The 14,128-nt window shown below is 50.4% G+C and overlaps 1 protein-coding gene across 5 annotated transcripts in view; it reads left to right on the top strand.

The window, feature by feature from the left end:
• The window catches only part of CUNH16orf95 (chromosome unknown C16orf95 homolog), a 56,816-nt gene that overhangs the window by 16,017 nt on the left and 26,671 nt on the right, over window positions 1–14,128 (top strand). For 2 of the 5 annotated variants that reach the window (XM_017860373.1, XM_017860363.1), the window contains one exon: window positions 1,302–1,568. In XM_017860373.1, coding sequence (XP_017715862.1) covers window positions 1,302–1,320 — 19 coding nt within the window. In that variant the 3' untranslated portion in view covers window positions 1,321–1,568. Of the gene's footprint in view, window positions 1–1,301; window positions 1,585–1,612; window positions 1,730–11,314; window positions 11,776–14,128 lie in introns of those variants that run through there. The other 3 variants (XR_001883031.1, XR_001883030.1, XM_017860382.1) reach the window with 3 other exon arrangements.

The following is a 14,128-nucleotide window of genomic DNA, read 5'->3' on the forward strand; positions in this document are numbered from 1 at the left end:
GCTTGGGCAACATAGCAAGACCCCCATCTCCATACAAAATTAAAAAATTAGCTGAGTGTAATGCTGTGGTCCCAGCTACTTGGGAGAATGAGGTGGGAAGATTGCTTGAGCCCAAGGTGGGAGGATCACTTGAGCCCAGGAGTTCAAGACCAGCTTGGGCAATATAGCAAGACCCCATCTCCATACAAAATTAAAAAATTAGCTGAGTGTGGTGCTGTGGTCCCAGCTACTTGGGAGAATGAGGTGGAAAGATTGCTTGAGCCCAGGAGTTTGCAGTTGCAGTGAGCAGATTGTGTCAGTACACTCTAGCCTGGGCAGCAGAGCAAGATCTTATCTCTCAAAGAAATTTAAGAAACAATTTTAAAGGATCAATGTTCAGTAGATGGTCAGGGAACCCAAAAGGGAATTGCTGAACCCTGGCCTCAAGCTCAAATTACCTGGTAAGATGGAAGGAACAGAAGGAAGGAGAGGGGAAGAAAAAGAGAAAGATGCCTGAGCTTCATCTAGAGATTTGGAGTAACTGTTCTGGGGAGGGCCTGGGCATGCTTTTGTTTTGAAGCTCCCCAGAAGTGCAGTCCAGGTGGATACCCACCTGCATGTCGGTGCAGCTTCCTGTTTTTCCAGCCCCCAAATCCTGGCACTTGGAGGCTCCCATCTTTTCTCGTCCTTATCAACAGCTTGTCTAGAAAGACCCAGGAACCACTCACTCTGTGGTGTTGGTGGTTCGTACGCTTCCATAGCAGGTGTCTGCTTCTGAGCCAAGATCCCAGGGCAGCGGAGCAGGCACCAACCAGCATCCCAGGGGAGGGCACAGCTTGTCTGGCTGGGATGTGTGGGTGCCCTGTGAGGTGCCGCAAGCCACACACCCAGCTTATCTCAGGAGAAGCCTTGGCTGCTGGTCTGCTGGCCTGGAGAGATGTGCTGCAGCAGCTGGGGGTGGGGGTAGAGAGTGGACTTAGGATCTCTCGGCACGGAGCCCCCAAGAGCAGGGCGAGACCTGCCTTCATTTCACCTGTTCCCTTTACAGTTCTGCAAAGCCAGCATTATCATCCCTTTTCAGAAGGAGTGGGCACTCAGAGGTGGAATGCCTTGCCCTGGTCCCACAGCTGGAAAGTGATGTGGCCAGGACTACACCCCACCCCTCATCCCCGCACCCCTTCCCTGCCTGAGATTCCTCCAGCCCTGTGCACCATGGGGTGCCTCTGCCTTCCACTCCTGGAGGTTCCCCAAGGGCATGCTGAGGGCAGCTGGTCTCAGCCTGGGGCCGGGTCCTAGTAACTGTCTCTCTCTTTGCTTTCCAGCCAGTTTTTTGGGGTTTGAAGCTGGAATCTTCAGCTACTGTCAAGAATATCCACAAAAATATGTCACAATCAAGATCTTTAACGAGAGTCCTCCAATCAGGAGGCGTCTGTGACAGCCGCTGTTTTCTCATAGAACAGAATCCACACCCAGGATTCAACCCAAATTATTTCTCATCAGGTGATTCTTGGTTGTAGCGAAGTTCATATGAATGTGGGTGAGATTCTGTTATGAATGTGGTCAATAAATGTTATTCGTGAAACTCTAAACTGGCCACCTCTTAAATGATATCCTCTGATTTCCCTTCATTAAGGGGGGACTTGTCCCCATCTCCGTGTCCCTGGGGGAGGGCAGCCATTTCCGAGTGTCTCTTCAGGGACAGCAGATCCACTGGACAAGGGTCCGAAAATGGTTTCAGCACCTGTGTCAGGTGGGTCTCACTTTAAGTAGCAGAACATTGTGTATGTGAATTGAATTTTAAAATCTGAGATCTCTTTTACATGTCATAAAATTCACTCTTTTAGAGTATACAATTCAGTGGTTTTTAATATATTTACAGTGTTGTGCAACCATCACTGTTCATTCTAGAACATTCACCGCAAAAAGTCCCATACCATTAAGCAGTCACTCCTTCCCGTCTCCCCCAACCCCTGGTGACTTCTGATCTACTTTCTGTCTCTGGATTTGCCTGTTCTGGGACATTTCATCTCAATGCTGTCATCCGATGAGTGGTCTTTTATGACTGCCTTCTTTCACTTGGCATCACGCTTCATCCATGTTGAGGCGTATGTCAGTACGTCATTTCTTTTGATGGTTGAATTTTGCGTGGTTTCTGTTTTTCGGTGATTCTACTTTGTGAATAATATGGTTATGAACATTTGCATGCAAGTGTTTGTGTGGACAGAGGTTTGCATTTCTCTGGGGTGTACGCCTGGGAGGAGAATTGCTGGATCATATGTTACTCCATGTTTCATGTTTTGAGGAACTGAGCAGAATTGCTGGATCATATGTTACTCCATGTTTCGTGTTTTGAGGAACTAAGCAGAATTGCTGGATCATATGTTACTCCATGTTTCATGTTTTGAGGAAATGAGCGGAATTGCTGGATCATATGTTACTCTGTGTTTCATGTTTTGAGGAACTGCCCAGCTCTTGTCCACAGCAGCTGCGCCATTTTCTATGCCCACCAGCAGTGCACCAGGGTTCCCATTTCCCTGCATCCTCACGACACTTGTTTCCTCTGTGACTTTGCTGATAGCCATCCCAGCAGGTATGGAGTGGTGTCTCATTGTGGTTTCCATTTGCATTTTTCTAATGACTAATGATATTGAACGTCTTTCCATGTGCTTATTGGACATTTGTATAACTTCTTTGGAGAAGCGTCTATTCAAATACTTTGTCTATATGTAGATATATAGATACACACACACACACACATATATATAGATGTGCCCCTACACACATATATGTATTTTTTAGACAGGGTCTCACTCTGTCACCCAGGCTGGAGTGCAGTGGTGCAGTCATAACTCACCAAAGCCTTGGCCTCCTGGGCTCGAGGAATCCTCCTGCTTCAGCCTGTCATGTAGTTGGGAACACAGGCACATACCACCATACCCGGCTATTAATAGTTTTTTTATTTTTATTTTTGTGGAGACGGGGTCTCGCTTTGTTGCCTAGACTGGTCTTGAACTCCTGGGCTCAAACGATCTTCCTGCCTCTGCCTCCTACAGTGCTAGGATTACAGGCATGAGCCACCACGCCTGGCCTTTTGTCTACATTTTAATTGAGTTGTCTATCCGTCTTTTTATTATTGAGTTGTATGTATTCTGTGTATATTCTGGATACTAGACTCATTTTCTTGATGATGTCCTTTGAAGTAGACGTGGGTTTTAAATTTTTGTGAAACACAATTTATTTTTTCCTAGATTGCATGGACTTTAGGTCGTATGCTCATATCTAAGAAACCATTGCTGGATTCAAGATCACAGGGACTTGCACTTGTGTTTTCTTTTTTTTTTTTTTTGAGACAGAGTCTTGCTGTGTTGCCCAGGCTGGAGTACAGTGGTGTGATCTTGGTTCACTGCAGCTTCTTCCACCTCTTGGGTTCAGACGATTCTCCTGCCTTGGCCTCCCAAGTAGCTGGGATTATAGGTGCCTGCCACCATGCCCAGCTAATTTTTGTATTTTTAGTAGAGACAGCATTTCTCCATGTTGGCCAGGCTGGTCTCGAACTCCTGACCTCAAGTGATCTGCCCGCCTCGGCCTTCCAAAGTGCTGGGATTACAGGTGTGAGCCACTGCACCTGGCCCTGTGTTTTCTTCTAAGAGTGTTATCATTCTAGCTCTTACATTTAGGTTTTTAAAGTCTATTTTGAGTTTAGTTTCTGTATATGGTATGAGGTAGATGTCCAGCTTCATTCTTTTGCTTGTGGATATCCAGTTGTCCTGCATAACACCATGAAATGATAAAATTATAGAAATGGAGAGCAGATTAGTGGTTTCTGGGAGCTCAGGAAGGGTCTGGGTCTGGTGGGAGGGAAGGGCCTGTGGTTTTAGAGGGGCAGCATGAGGCCTTCTTGTGGCTGGAAACACATCAGTGGCAGTATTCTGGTTGCAGTATTGTACTGTGGTTTTGCCATGTGTTACCAACTGGGGCAAACTGAATAAAGGATAACATGAGTTTCTCTGTATTATCTCTCTCTTTTTTTTTTGAGACCGGGTCTCACCTTGTCGCCCAGGCTGGAGTGCAGTGGCACGATCTTGCCTCACTGCAACCTCCGTTCCTTGGGCTCAAGCGATCCTCCTGCCTTAGCCTCGTGAGTAACTGGGATTACAGGCTCGCACCACCATGCCTGGCTAATATTTGTATTTTTAGTAGAGATGGGGTTTCACCATGTTGGCCTGGCTGGTCTCAAACTCCTGACCTCAAGTGATCTGCCTGCCTTGGCCTCCCAAAATGCTGGGATTGCGATTGTGAGCCACCACTCCTGGCCTGTCTGTATTATTTGTTATATGTGTATGTGAGTCTATAATTATCTCAAAATGAGAAGTTTAATTGTAGAAGCAACACAATTCACTGTGAAAGACTTTGAGGATACAGAAAGCTACAAAGAAGAAAATAGAAACCACTCAGTTCCTGCCCGTGAGCAGATCTCTGTTATTACTGCCTGGGCAGGAAGGAAAGGACACATTCCTCTGGGGGTGACCAAAGGGAGGACCTAAAGGTGACAGACAGGCTTGGACAGTAGTTCGCACCTGTAATCCCAGCTACTCGGGAGCTGGAGAAGATTACTTGAGGCTGGGAGTTCGAGACCAGACTGGGCAACATAGCCCAGTTTTTTGTATATTCATATACAAAAAATATAAAAATTAGCCAGCCATAGTGGTGCATGCCTGTAGTCCCAACTACTTGGGAGGCTGAGGCAGGAAGATCTCTTGAGCCCAGGACTTTAAGGCTACAATGAGCTGTGATCACACTGCTGTACTCCTGCCTGGGCAACATAGCAAGACCCTGTCTCTCTAAAAAAAACTGTCAAACAGAAACCAGACTCTGGGATGCTTGAACTGGGGGGTCTACTTTAGAGACAAGGAAGAAAGACGTGGGGGTCTGAGATATACAGAACAAAGGGCTACAGTGAGTGGGCCAGGGCCTCGGGGTATCTTGGGCACGTCCGTATCTCTGCAGTGGCCACCATGGAGGGCCTCTTGTCTTCCCGGGGGGAATGGAAGCTGTGTTCTCCTGGGGCACATCTTCAGTGGCCCTAGGGCAACATTAAACATCATTTATTCAATCAGCAGATATTTATTGGATGCCTGGCACCAGGGAGACAGCATAAGAAGACATATGCTGCCCTCAGGATGCCACTGGGCTGCAGGGGTATTGTAATTGAGGTGAGGGTCGTTGTCGTCATGACTGAGGCACACATGAACACAAGGAGGCCCAGGAGCGCTGTCAGTGACCTGCTGACCATCCCCGCATTACCACAAGGACCAGCAACCTCTGTCTGGGGTGTTCTTGCTGCGGGAGCCACTGCAGGGACAGGCTGGATGTACAGGAGGTGATGCCCCAGGAGCAGCCCTTGGTTGATGATGGGTGGGAGGTGTGGGTCAGCACTTCCGTCCCCTCGCCCTTCGACGGGGATGACTCTGGGCTGTGTTCCCAGCAGGACTGAGCCCCTACCACACACAGGGGCCACCTTCTTGCCAACGTCCTTCATCCCAGCTCTCCTTCCTTGCCTCACCTCCCCACTCACTCACAGGGCTTCCTGCATCACCTCCCCTAAAAAACACTTGCACTCAATCCTTGCCTCAGGCTCTGCTTTTGGGGTGAACTCAAGATAAGACAAGGTGAGCAGACCCCATCTCACCAGTCAGGGAGGAAGCGTCACTGGAGCAGAGATCTGAAGATAATTCCAGGTAACCTGGCAATGAAAGGTGATGCCAGAGTGCCAGGGCACAGGCACAGCAGGGGGGACAGTCTGGAGGTGACAGGTGGGGGCATTCCGGCCACATAAGCCAGTTAGGGTGGCTGGGTCGTGGCATGGGCAGCCAAGAGCACTGGAGGATGAAGCGGATGGCAGACAGCTGGGGAGGCTGCCAGGGCATCACACTTGCATGGCTAAAGCCTGCACCACAGCCAGGTTGAGGGCATATTCGAGAAGGCTGTGAAGTCTTGGGCCCCCTGGCTCTGTCAGTGGCTGGGGAGGACAGGTCAAGGCAGTGGCCACAGCAGCCCGTGACCACAGGCTGCATTTTGGAGGAACCACTCCAGCTGACGTGTGTTGGACGGAATAGAGTGGCGAGAGTGGACACGGGACGCCAGCTTGGAGGCTGCAGCAGGAAACCTGGTGGGGGACAACGGTGTCTGGACCTTGGTGGTGGTGACAGTGGCTGTGTTCCAGGTGCATAGGGGTATTTGGCTCTGTTGTGTACATCTGTGAGGATGTGCTCTTGGGGAGTGGTACCTGAGGCTGCACCACATGTCCTGATTAACCCAGGGACAATGTCGCTGCAGACCACACGGGACCATGGCTTCTATAGACGGACCCCAGGCAGCCCTCCGCTTGCAGGCATCGTCTTGAAACTTGGCGTTGGGAGCCACAAGAGGGCACTGTTGAGAGACTTTCGCATAGAAGCCCCAGAAGGTCAGGGCTGGAGGGGGCTTCAGTTGCCCAGGTCAGCCCTTGGTTTGTGGGAGAGGGAGCTGTGACTTCCTGGACCTGGTGAGGCCCAGGGAGGTGAAATGTGGGGTAAAGCTGTTTAAAGGGTTTTGGAGAAGATGCTCCTGTTGTCTGCACCCCGGACTCAAGTCAGGAGCCCAGAGAAACACTCTGTCCCTCCCTCCCCATCTCCCCTCCACCCAGCCACACAGCCCTCCTTCCTCCTCCCCTGCTCCTTTCCTTTTTCCTCCCCTCTGCCTCTTCCCCTCACTCTGCCCCAGGCCATTAACTGGGTAATGACCACACAGCCCAGCCCTGCCCAGTGGAACTTTCTGCGATGGTGGAAAAGTTGGTCTGTACCATCTGGTTCAGGGGCCATGAACCACATGTGGCCGGAGTCCCACTGGCCCAGCCAGGCTGCCATGGCAGGTGGAGGCACTGCAGTCTGGCCAGCCCAGCCCAGGTCTTGGTGGCTTCTCGGGCTGCCCCTGGCAGTGCCTGGCCCCATCTTCTGAGAGCTCTCTGGTGACCTATGTGCCAAGACTTGGGGCCTGGGAGGGGCCGTGGGGACACTGGTCCAATCGCCTCATTCACAGATGGGGACACTGAGGCCCAGAGAGGGCCATGCTCTGTCCCAAGCCACACAGAAGCTGGTGGCACATGCGAGACTTGGCCTTGGCTCTCCTGCAGCCCATCCAGGTCACCTTTCCTTCGGCGGCCTCCCAGTTCCAGGTGGTGCCTCTCCATTTGTCCACTCTGGGGAGACCCTTTCTAAGCCTCCCCGTTAGAGGAACTGCAAATGGGTTGTGCTGCCTGGACACTGTAGCAAAGACCCCTGAGGTCACCCAGGCCCTTGAGGAAGCGCCTCTGTGATCACTTAGTGATGTTTGGTCCAGGCTGGGCTGAGGCTCAGTGGTGTGAGTGTCATGGGGCTTTTGCGGCTGTCCCAGGGACTCTTGCTGTGCTTGACACACAGTAGGTGCTGCGTCAGTACTTGTTGATTTTGGATACCTGCTGTTTTCTCTGGTGGGCATTGCACTGGGGGGTCTGGGAGCCCTGGGAGCCCACTGGGGTACTTGGAAGCTTCCTGTTTTCACTTTCGTCATTTCCAAGAGAGATAGTGCTATTTGAGGCCCTGTTTTGGTTTTGTTTTTTTTTGAGACAGCGTCTTGCTCTGTAGCCCAGGCTGGACTGCAGTGGCGCGATCTCGGCCCACTACAAACTCCACCTCCCGGGTTCCCGCCATTCTCCTGCCTCAGCCACCCGAGTAGCTGGGACTACAGGCACCTGCCACCATGCCTGGCTAATTTTTTGTATTTTTAGTAGAGATGGGGTTTCACCGTGTTAGCCAGGATGGTCTCGATCTCCTGACCTCGTGATCCACCTGCCTCGGCCTCCCATAGTGCTGGGATGACAGGCGTGAGCCACTGCGCCCGGCCGAGGCCCCATTTTTATGTGAAAACAACAAACTTTCAGGCCAACCCACGGGCAGTGGAAGGGGCGGCGTTCCGGAGGAGGCCAGCCTGGCATTCCAGATGCGGGGGATGTTGTCTTAGCAGCAGCCAGGCAAGTGTGTCCTTCCCAGCACACTGGCAGGGTGTGAGATTCCAGGAATCACAGGACACCAGCTCCCGGGTCCCAGGTGGGGAGCAGGAGGTGGCGGAGAGCAGGTGTCTGTGTGCGTCTTCGTCCACTCTACCCTGGCTGCTGGGGTTCGCCCCTCGTATCGCCGACAGCATGGGCTTTGGGCAGTGGGAGATCCTGGGTTCTGGGGTGCTTGCAGCGCCAGGCAGAGTCCTCTAGGAGGTGATTGTGAAGCACAACTCCTCACCCACGTGAGCTTCAGGAGCCTCAGCCTCCGCCCTGCACCCCCAGCTGACCTCTGCTCTCTGTCTGAGCGAGGCCCCCCACTCACTGCCCTGTATCCTACCTTCTCTCCTTCCTCCCAGAAACCATTCTGCCTATAAAAACAGGTATATGGATCTGAAATTTTAAAAGGGGCAGAGATAAAAAAAAAAATCTAACCACAATGCATTTTCCCTCTTCTCTGCTCTGTGTTTCCTATAAACTTGTAGTTGACCTAAAAATTTGATAGACTGGCCTGTCATATTTTCTGTAAGGCAGCTTCCTGGGCCGGGCTCTGTGCCCGCCATCTATGTGTCAGCAGGCTCGCGACGCTGTTGGCCTCACTCTTGAAATGCAAAGACTGACCAGCAGGCCCCGGCAAGTCAGCCTGGGCCTGCAGACCTTGCCCATGTCTGACATCCCATGGTGATCACGAACTGGATACACTGTTTCACTGGGGGCTACAGAATAGGACTGAAAAGCTTTTAGAGCCGGGCACAGTGGCTCATACGTATAATCCCAGCTCTTAGGGAGGCAGAGATGGGAGGATCGCTTGAGCCCAGGAGTTTGAGAACTGCCTGGGCAATATACCAAGACCCTGTTCTCCACAAAAAGGTGTGTAAACTCTTGTGGTGTAATGAATATTCAGCAGGCTCCTCCCCTTAGATAAGGGAGTGTGTATAAATTCCTGTGGTATAATGAACCTTCAGTAGGCTCCTCCCCCTAGATAAGGGAGTGTGTGTAAACACCTGTGGTGGACTGAACCTTCATCAGGCTCCTCCTCTTTGCTGTCTGTCTGTTTCAGACATGAACTGTGAGTTGAATAGTCTGGTTCACATCCTGATTCCACAGCTTACTGTGTGTTGGATCTCCGTGCCTCAGTTTCTTCATCTTTAGAATAAGAATGATAATAGCTCCTACCTCATAAGGTTGCTGTGATGATTTAATGAATTAATAATTATAAAGCACTTTTAACAGTGTCTGTCAGGCAAGTGCTCAGGAAGTGTTTGATAAATAAATGACTAAATCGTTGGTATTTACCATTGGGGTGCATTGTTTGCTCTGTGTGTTCACGAATGGTCCTGGACTCTGAGCATTGTGGTCCATGTTGCATGCGGCCCAGGGGATGGTGAAGGGCAGCGTTCTGGACAGCCCTGTTGTTGGACTGCTAATCTGACTCTCTTGTTTTGGTTTACACATTTTACGAGGTGCCTACTATGTGCTAGGGGACGCCCCAGCACCTCGTGGGCTGCTGACAACCAGTGTGAGGCCTCTTAATTGGCTTCTAACATAACTGCACTCTTCCTGAGCTGTTTAATGGCCTTGGGTAACAAGCTCTCCCCATCTCAGTATTTGTTTAATGCTGTATTCATGGTCGTGAATAGTGGCACCATTACTTTCAGGAGAACTGTAATGATGTATGTGTTTGGCGAAGTTTCCAGCTCCTGACCCTTAGGTGCTAGATCTGTTTGAGGCCATGTGAAATGTTTTGCGTCACTTGCAAGAAAGAAAAAAGAGGTGCTGTTTTTCCTCAGAAAAGGAAGAGGCATTTTACAGCCAAACCTTGTTAAACTGTGGAATATTTGTCAAAGACTATAGAAAACGAACACGGACATTTCCAGTACTTCTCCTAAAGGAAGGAGTTGGACTTCTTACAACCAGAACAATGATTCTGTTCCTCCATTTGCTAATCTGTTCATCAGTACTCTCGTCCACTCATCCATCCATCCATCCACCCACTCAACCATTCACCCAGCCAGCCAGTCACCATCCATTCATCTTCCTATCACTCATCCATCCACCCACCCATCCACTCAACAATTCATCCACCATCCTTTCATTTACCCCTCCATTTACCCACCTACTCACCCACCCATCTACCCACTCATCCATTCACTCGCCCACACTCTCATTCACCCACCCACTCATCTGTTCATCCATTTATCCATCCATCTATCCATCCATCCATCCATCCACCCACCCACCCATCTACCCACCCATCCACGTACTCACCCATCCACCCAACCACTCATTCATCTATTATCTATCTATCCATATACCTACTGATTGACTCATCCACCCATCGATGTAAAGTCAAAACATGGTTAGACCCAGCCATTGTAAGCCAGGGCTGCCGGTGTGTTTTTTTCTTTTGCACATCTTGCGTCCCATGTGTCTCCTTGCACTGGAGTGTCAGCTCCCAGAGACTGGGTACCGCAGATGATTTGCTCATCCTGAATGGGACACAGGTGGGGACAGGATAGGGGAGGGGCAGGTAGGGCTATGTGGGGGAGGGGTGGCGGCAGGGGAGTGGAGGAGAGGAAGAGCTCAGTTGGAGGGACCTCTGAGACACTGAGGGATGACACTGGCTCGCTGGTTGGATGAAGAGTAACACTGAGCTGCCCAGGCTGAGACGCAGTCTAGGGTCCAACAGCCCTGGGGACAATTGGTGAACATAGCCCTCTGGGCAAGGCCAGCGACTTCAACTTTCTGGATATTCATGTTTTCACCTGCTAAGTGAGGTAGTGCTGGTGCATGCCCAGCCAGTGCCAGGCACAGAGTGAGCTGCAGGTATTGAATGCATCCTCCATAGTAATGTCATACTCTGAAGCAGGTACCACTGGCATCCCCATTTTCCAGATGAGGAAATGGGGGCACACAGCTTGGACTTTGGCTCTGCTGCCTCTCACAGCATAGATGTGAAATGTGCAAGGGCCTGGGAGAGCCGGAGCCCTGGAACTGCCCTTTGCTCCCCAAGTCACTGTGACTTCCTTCCAGATCCCTGGGGTCCCTTAGGGTCCTGGCTCCAAGGGCTCGCTTGGAAGGAAGCCAAGAGGCTGTAATTTTCTACCTCTGGAAACAGTGAAAAGATGAAAAACGAAAAGATTATCATGTCATCATTTCTTTTCTATGGACATGGTTACTTTCCTTCCCACCCACCCCACCTTCAACCGCTCTAAATACGTTTCTTGGGGTTTCCAAACATCTCTTTTACTTTGGTCCTCCCAGGTGAGAGAGAAGCTGATTACGACCAGGTCTGGCACAGAAAGCCCCTGTTTGTGCAATCCTGCATTCTTCCTTTGTAAATAAAATTTAAGACCATCTGAAACGACTTGCCATCTTGACCTCCCGGCTCTGGTTCTCGCTTGCGTTTCTGAAATGCATATGAGTCCAGCCTGCTAATGTGCTGAAATGACTGTGCTTACCTTAGGAAAGTGTTAATGCCTTGAGCATTTTCCCACCAGTTGTCTTGCAGCTGTTGAGAAACATACACAACAACCTCGCCCATGAACTATGAGGTCGCAGCCTTCCCATCCTTTTCAGGAGCTGCCATCTCAGCTCTTGATTCTAATGGGATGGCAGCCACACTTGAAGATGCACCAGAGGAAGATGTAGATGCCCCCATCTGTGTCACCAGATGGGATGGTGTCTTTGGGAACTGATCTCAGACATGTCGTAGTGGCCAGCCTCCAGGATAGCCCCCAGCGGTCCCACCCCCTGGAATTCACACCCTTGTGTAGCCCCTCCCACATTATACCATATAGGTCTGTGTGACCAATAGAATCTGCAGAAGTGATGCCACAATACTTCCAAGATTAGATCATAAAAGGTACTGTGGCTTCCCTCTTGGTTTCTTTTTTTCCCTCTCCCTCTCCTCTCTTCTTTCTCTTGGACCCTTTGCTCTAGGGAAACCAGCTGCCACATCACCAGCAGCCTTGTGGCCATGCCACATGGTAAGGAACTGAAATCTCAGTAGCCACACGTGTGAGCTTGGCAGTGGATCCTTTAGGCCCTGTCATGTAATCCTGGATTGCAGCCCTGGACATCCACTTAACTGCAGGACTGAGCTGGAACCCCCAGATGAACTGCCCCTGGATTCCCAACTCTCAAAAACTGTGAGAGATGTTCAACAGTGGTTGTTTGAAACTGCTGAGTCTCAGTATAATTTGTTACACAGCACTAGCTAACTCATACACATGTCATGTTTCTGCAGCAGAATACCTTGGACCTGGGGAGAGCTGGAGATAGTCATTCAGTACCACCCAGTACATGGGAATGTGATTATGACAGGCTCAGAAATGTAAGAAGATGCTTAAAAGAAATGGGCTCATGAGTCCTCTTGGCTGAAGTATTAATTACTAGATCTGAATGTTTTGCTTTTCTGTGATGGAAAAGGTGAAGCAAATGGGGCTTTTTTTTTTTTTTTTCTTTTTAAGAGATGGTTTCCCTCTGTCCCTTAGGCTTAAGTGCAGTGGTTCAATCATGGCTCACTGCAGCCTCAAACTCCTGGGCTCAAGCAAAGGACTGTTATTTTTTGAGCACCAGCAGCAACAGTAGTTACTATGCGCTGTTTTCTCCCTGCCAGGTGTTCCACAGACATCCTACATGCATGACCTTAATTCACTCTTACATTTGACAAGTGAGGAGACCGAGGCTCAGACAGCCACACCATTCCATGGGGTTTGTTCAAAGGGGTTTGGGGCCAGAGTAGGACTGAGTGCAACTTCATGGAGGCAGACCATGGGGAGGGCAGGGCACTTACATGCCCGAGAGAATCTTTGCAGGATGCAGGAGTTCAGAAACTAGCTACTTAAAGGGGTAATGATCTGTGTCAGGGGTGCTAATTAAAATTTGGGGTTTTAAAGAAAAAGTTGGCTGAGTGTGGTGGCTCACGTCCGTAATCCCAACACTTTGGGAGGCCAAGAAAGGTGGATCACTTGAGGGTAGGAGTTTGAGACCAGCCTGAGCAATATGACGAAACCTCGTTTCTACTAAAAATACAAAAACTAGCTGGGCATGGTGGTGGGCACCTGTAATCCCAGCTACTTGGGAGGCTGAGGCAGAAGAATCGCTTGGACCTGGGAGGCAGAGGTTGTAGTGAGCCAAGATCATGTCACTCCACTCCAGCCTGGGGGACAGAGTGAGACCCCATCTCAAAAAAAAAAAAAAAAAAAAAGAGAAAAAACTTTCCAGTTCACTAAAGGAGTGCTTTCACTGAATGCAAGAATAGATTTTCCCTTTTGGTGTGTGAAGTTCTTGGTCATCTGACCCTCTCTGCCAGGAGAGCCCTTCCTGCCCCATTTCTGCCCGTTTGGGGTCCTCTTCCTGGAGAGGCTACTCCCTGGTGCTGTCCCGTACTCCCAGCCTGTCTTCCTTCAGGGTCTAGGCCTGAAGCCTCTGGGGGCAGTGTTGGGACTCTGCATGTGCCCAGTGCTCAGCCCAGTGCTGGAGCAGAGGTGGTGCTCAGGAAAGATCTTGAAAAATGAGCAGGTCTCCGGCCGAGGGGAATCTTACACCTTCTAGCAGTTTCCTTAGGATTGCAGAAGCTCCTCAGACAAGATCTGTGGCAACAGTAACAATAAAAGCGTCCCATGTGGACCAAACTCCTGCTGCAGTAAGAGTTAAACATATGGTGTCTTACTTTGCCCTCGTTATTACCGCTGAGGGCAGATGCTGCTGTCCCTCTTTATAGAGAAGGCTATAGAAGCCCCCAGAGCCATCAGGAATTGGAGCTGATGCCTAAAGCCGGCAGCGACCAGAGCAGGGCGTTCAACCTTGCAGGGTTGTTAGGGCAAGAGGATGGGGGCAGGGGGTGGGTGCAGCACACCCTCCTCCCCATACCACCTTACTTTGTCTCCCACTGCCCCTCCCAGCATCAGCAGCCCAGGCCACTGTGTGTGCCAAGTCTCCTGTATACCTTTCTCCTTTTGCTGAGGAAATGCTATTATGAAGACAAAATGAGAATCAGTTACTTAGGGGCCAGGTGCAGTGGCTCATGCCTGTAATCCCAGCACTTTGGAAGGCCAAGGAGGGCAGATCACT

Source organism: Rhinopithecus bieti, unplaced genomic scaffold, assembly GCF_001698545.2.
Source record: "Rhinopithecus bieti isolate Rb0 unplaced genomic scaffold, ASM169854v2 scaffold_1618, whole genome shotgun sequence".
Taxonomy (NCBI): Eukaryota; Metazoa; Chordata; class Mammalia; order Primates; family Cercopithecidae; genus Rhinopithecus; species Rhinopithecus bieti.